General features: G+C 41.5%; 1 protein-coding gene across 1 annotated transcript; it reads right to left on the reverse strand.

The window, feature by feature from the left end:
• Positions 1-1,362: 1,362 nt before the first annotated feature.
• dclre1b (DNA cross-link repair 1B) lies at positions 1,363-5,640 on the reverse strand. Its single transcript, XM_047584323.1, has 4 exons — positions 4,996-5,640; positions 4,469-4,634; positions 4,189-4,371; positions 1,363-3,590 (listed from the first exon to the last, which is right to left on the reverse strand). Exons 1-4 carry the CDS (start codon positions 5,191-5,193, stop codon positions 2,467-2,469), a joined length of 1,671 nt encoding a protein of 556 aa, XP_047440279.1. The 5' UTR covers positions 5,194-5,640; the 3' UTR covers positions 1,363-2,466.
• Between the last annotated feature and the right edge of the window lie 237 nt (positions 5,641-5,877).

A 5,877-nucleotide genomic window follows, 5' to 3' on the forward strand; every position in this document is an offset into this window, starting at 1 on the left:
TTCTTCCAGTGAGTGTTTGTCCAGTGGGATGACAGTTTAGAGCACACTTCCCTAATGGAGTGTGGATTTTAGTCGTTTTTGCTCTCTATCTATCTAATGCTGCTCTATCAGCTGCTGCAGCAAACATACTGCGGTACTGTGCAATAACAATAAGAGACTGAAACTGGTTGCAGCTCAGTTTTCACAATAGAGCATCTGATATCAGGCTGCTGACTCAGGCATCATTGTGTTTGTGTTCTTACATGTATCACAAAACATTTGTATTCATTTACAATAACTATTATTTTAATAAAAATGGAATGAGAATTGGGATTTTGCTGGGAAACAGGATTTTCCTGTCTTCAAATGAGGCAATATTCTTTCTTTTTTTAAACTAACTACTGCCACCTTAGGGGAGAATAAAAGGATTGCAACTGTAGATTTCTTTTTGTTTGTTTTCAGATAACAGTGAAATTTATTTGTTTACAAATATTTTGTTCCGACACTGAACAAATCCTCCGTGTGTGAACAGAGTTTATTACAACGGGGACCCGGAAGGATGCAAAATACTGGGCTCCAGCTGGATTCAGTCCCAGTGACACGACAGGGTTTTTGCCTTAGTTCACTAGGCCGTTAGGCCGACAAGTATTTTTATTCAGGACACTGAAGCAGAGTGAGTGTTGTTACCTGTAGTCAATGGGTTTACTAATTGCCCGTAAAAGTTAATTTAATATGCCACAGGGTGTTAAGAGAAGGGTGATTTATTTTCCCAGAGTACTATTAAAAAGGTAAAATAATTGACCAGCTCGATGAAGCAAAGCTTCTTCACGTTTAGAAGTACGTCACTTTTAAGTATTGTATAATTAAATATAAATCCAGCTCAATTTCAAATCCTGTGCATCATATTTTCAAAACAGTTTAACTAATTATGATATAACGTGTTAGAGGTAAAGAGGTCTCTGTTCAGCGCTGACAGACTGTAAAATTATCCAGGGAAAACAGAATGCACGCAGGTGAAGTTGTTGACAATAATGCACATGTTGTTATAGCACCACCATGAGGTCGGTTGGTGTATTTTTTAATGAGTAATGAGATTCAGCGTCTTTCACCGATGGTTGAAGCACCTCCTGTTCTCCTAATGAACACTTCACTGTTAGAGTGAAGGAATCTGTAGTGTAAACTGCTATTTTATGTCACCTCCTATGTAAAGCTACATTTCTAACTGGACATACACTAGTTGTTTTTCCACCAGTTCCCAACTAACATTTTTAATTAAAATCACTTCTCCAAGGACTCTACTGTAGTGGAGTAACAAAGAAAGTGTCTTTTTGTTCCGCCGTTGCATTTACATCGATTTAGAAACAAAAACAATAGCAGAATGTATGAGTCTAGATTATATTCAGTATTTTATTTAAGTTCTCAGTGTATCACATAGTTCCAAAAAGGGAAAACACAAATAACACAAAGAAAGTGGGATCACAGTCCAGGTACAGATGATACTACTGATCTTTTACATTACTATTCCCATTAAAAGACACCAGTTCTGAAAATGTCCAAATATAACTCAAAAGGCCGTTATTCACAGAGTGAAAACATACAAAAGGAAAAAATGTTGACAAATACAAAACTATACAAAAGTCATTACTTTAAGACAATCCAGTCTGAAAGAGAAACCACCATACTCATTTCTTTTCAAAACGCGAAACAAATACACGTTTGTGCTTTTAAGGTTCGTCCACTGTAACAAAAAGTAACACTGAATTGTGCCACTAACATCCACAAACTTGATGAAGAAAAACAAGGCAGATGTCTGAGTATATAAGCAAAGACACAGGAATGAAACTAAGCTTCAAAGCACAGAAATTCAGTGAGAAACTACAAAACTCCTGCGAACATGGAGAGAGAGAGACGTACTGGTTAGGGTACAAAGACAGAGAATGTGAGCTACACGAGTTGGCTGTCTGTCCATCCTCCTACCAAACATTAATGCAGCGTGTCTGTCCCCTGCTCTGAGACCGTGAAGGAAATGCACGTCGTTATAGGTTCGTGCAGCTAAAAGTGACCAATCCAGGCTGGTGAAGAAAAACCCTAAATGTGACTTTCCAAACATCAATGACTGATCAGTGAAAGCTGCCTCATGAAAACCTCATCACTAGTCCATGGGTCAATAATAATTTACAAATACATTGTTTTTTAAATTTTATATATTTTTAATTAATACTAAGAGGCAACGTGGCTTAACCAAAAGGTTAGTCAGTCATTCATCGGTCCAATAATCACAAGCCTTTTCGTAAAGTACAGTCCAACAAGAAAGAAATGGAAGCACTTAAAGGAAAACGACAAGACACTAATGAGAAAATAACGCTTTAAAGTGCTTACACACAGAAAAAGACAAAAACCTTTGAAAGGCAAAAGCTCATCTTTTAGATCAAATCACATTATTTGTCTGAGATGTACGTGTACGACGTAAGGTGAAAGGGTAAACCGTTACACAAAGCCCTTCTGCAGGAGGACACAGGCCTTAAAGTCGTCCTCTGAGAAGGGGAGATTCTTTAAAAGTTTGTTTTCCAGCTCCTCTACGTACTCACGCTGCAGCTCGGTCATGGTGCTGAATGACACGCAGGAATCGTTATCAGAGCTTTCGTTCTGATCAGTTGTGCTTTCCTCATCTGATAATGTGCACTCGTCCTGAACGGTTCCATATCCACTACGTTGATGTCTGATTGTTGTGGCACTGGTTTCTGGAGGCCTTTTAGGGGTTCTGACAGGCTTTGAGCAGATCTTGGTGTTTGTCAGGATCTCCACTGGAGCACAGTTATTCTGGGTGAGTTGCACCGACTCTGCCATCACCACTTCCTCAGAGACTGTCTGCACAATGCTGAGCTTCCACATGCCTCCAGCCCCTCTTCTATTTTTGTCAGGCGTGAGTCCTTTGCTTGTGTCCACAAGAATACAGTCAGAGTCCCTTTCACTACTTTCTGTGTCCATCTCTTCCTCGGATACGTCTTGTTCCAGGTACTCTGACTCAGATTCTTCTTCACATGATGTTCTGGATCCCTGTGCAGGAGACTCAAATACCACTCCTTTGGGGGCAAGAGGATGGAGTTGTCTGCGCCGAAGACTTGTGTACACTGATGAGCTAAGCTGATTCTTAGGCATTCTCAACATGTAGTGTTGCACTGACTCAGGAACCAGGATTTCATGGCGTTTTTTGCTCGGCAATAAGGCAGAGAGACCTCCGGGTACACATTTTCCTACAATGGGTATCAGGGAGTCAGGTTTAAGTGCAGAGACAAAATCCTCGAGCTCTTGGTAGGAGGAATGGTCTGAATAGGGCACCACGTAGACGTTGGGGTGGAAAGAAACCAGGGGCCTACTGGTAGGCAAGATGGCCACAGTGGGCTGTTCTGTGTTCCACTGGTTCAAAGTGGCAGAGGAAATCTCTGACTGCTCCACCACTCGGATACGACCGGCTCCTGGTTCAGTAGTGAAGACGTCAGGCAGCTCGAGAATTTTAAGGGTCTCCATCCTCTCAATGCTCACCTCAACCCAGGTTTTGAACTCCATCGCCAGCTCCAACAGCAGGGACTCCTTACCCAGTGTATACAGGCCTGCAAGACAGAATGAGAGTCTGTGTCATGAGACTGCAGAGAAAAACAAGGAATTCATTTTAACCCTGCAATAAATCATTATTTTGGACCGTTAGGGGAAAAACTGACATGACATCATCTTATTTACACCTCCCACAGTTATGATTCAGCTGGTGTTTGTGGCCTTACCTTACAAATTGCAGGTTCTTTCCATTTAGTTTTATTTTAGTGTACTGTTGGTTTTACACTTGATTGGTTTATACAGCTGTTATATGTCTGTGATAGCATTAAGTGTGAACCAGCCAGCACAGTGCAGATGTCTGTCAGACTCATACACATTTACATGTGGTAGTTTAATACATTGTGTTCATTTGCTTTTTCTACTTTTCAAAAGAAATGAAAAAGAAATAATTGCAGAATATGGTTTTAAATGGAAAAAAGTGTAGTATGTTGAAAAAATGGTTGGTATTATTTTAATTTTCCAGACAAAAAAATAATTCAAAACACTTCACATGGCCACCGGGAAACGTAACTGTTACATACTTAACTCTGCGTAAGTGGAGATTTAAAGAGGGCTAAGTGTTTATAATATTCATGCTACATTATATGTCAAACTCACCTATAACAACACAGTGGTCGGGGTGTCTGCGGATGATCTCTTTGATCTGCTGAGTGGCTTTCTGTCTGGATGGCAGGGTGCGGTTGGGATCACAGTTGGTGTTGTCCAGGTACAGGACGTCTATAGTGGTGTTGTTCCTCAAGCATGGCTCACGCAGCATTGAAGGAGTGTATCTAAAGTCACCTACAGTGAAGGATGTGACAATATGATGTTGTGAAACAAACAAAAAAAAAATGAAAGAACTAAGGTAAGATACCCGAGAAAAATAAGACAAACTGACCAGTGTACAGAATAGAGCCAAAGTAGCCTTCAAACAGAAACATGACGCTGCCCGGACAGTGATTAGCATCGATCAATGTGACCGTGAGCCTCTCCTTGCCGATGTCGTCCAGCGGAAGCATGTTTGGTTCACCCAGTTCCAGAGGATGGATCCACTGCTCCTTTACCTGAACAGAAAAAGAAATCAGTGGAGAATAAATCCCAAAAATGTTTGTGCAACAATATTTCTGTTTCCTCTGGCTTTTGGGTCCTATAGGTTGAAGGGATGTCTGCTCTCCGGTCAGTGGGTTTTAATGTTGTGGCTGATCTGTGTATGTGTGGGACCTTTTCCATTTAATATTACAACTCTACCAATGAGGAACCATGCACACTGTCAGTGTCTTGTCGCATTTACATGGAACACAGCCACACTTAAGTTAATCAGCTACACCTATGTTCAGATGGATAGACGGGCCAAAAGGCTGCTGTGAAGAGTCCAAACATTTAAAACTAGTAATTTTACATTTAAAACATGCCTGTCCCTCTCACCTGTAGTCTGAGTCTGAGCAGAGTGGCAGTGGTGGGTGAGCAGTAGATGGGCCGGTTGCTCCAGGTGGAGGTCAGACCCACCGTGTGGTCGCTGTGCATGTGGGACAGGAAGAACAGCCGGGTACCTGGACATTTCCGGACCTGCCAGAAGTCTACGGCCAGCGGGGTGTGCGGGATGACTTTCCCATTGACGGACATCGTTTACGTCCTCGCCGTGAGTGTCACTGGTTTCTTTTTTTTGTAAACACCTCTCTAGCAGCTGCTCATTTGAAAGCGATTAGAACCAGGTGTACAGGGAATTGGTCACAGTGTTCATTGCACATTTTAAAAGACCACCAATACCTCGGCGGTAGCTTAATACGGTTTTGGCAAATACAAAACTAAATCTCAACTGGCAGTTCGCAAACGTTGAGGAAAGTGCTAAAACACAGCGTTAGCGCTAGTTAGCATCATCCGTCCACATACTTTGTTTTTGCTTCACGACGCCCATATTTTGGTGTTCCGAAAATCTTCTGTCCAAGTTCGAGGACATAAGCAGCTGGTGAGTTGTTACATTTTCACAGTTAGGTTTTAACAGCGTCGTTCATACCCGCGCCATTTCTGTTTTCAATTTTAACATTATACGCCTTTTCCTGTCTTTCTTCTTCGTTGGTTTTTAACTGTAGTTGTCGTCAAGCCTGTTTTCACAACATACTGCCACCTAGAGGTTTTACAGTGGTGAAGGCCATAGTCAGTGCCCTGGTAGCTGGCATGTAGACATAGGAACATGTCTAGTGTCTAGGAAAACAAGATGGAAAAATGTAATGACTCACTACTCTCCGAAACTCAACAACACTCAACAATAATTCTTTAGTTAGTCATGAAACATGGAACAAAGTATAA

This window comes from Mugil cephalus, chromosome 1 (assembly GCF_022458985.1).
Source record: "Mugil cephalus isolate CIBA_MC_2020 chromosome 1, CIBA_Mcephalus_1.1, whole genome shotgun sequence".
Classification (NCBI taxonomy): Eukaryota; Metazoa; Chordata; class Actinopteri; order Mugiliformes; family Mugilidae; genus Mugil; species Mugil cephalus.

Coding starts and splice junctions, on each gene's coding strand:
- dclre1b (XM_047584323.1), bottom strand. CDS start 5,193: ATGTCCGTCAATGGGAAAGTCATCCCGCACACCCCGCTGGCCGTAGAC. Junction 4,372..4,468: donor TGGCTCTATTCTGTACACTG/GTCAGTTTGTCT, acceptor CCTTCACTGTAG/GTGACTTTAGATACACTCCT. Junction 3,591..4,188: donor CGACCACTGTGTTGTTATAG/GTGAGTTTGACA, acceptor TCTGTCTTGCAG/GCCTGTATACACTGGGTAAG.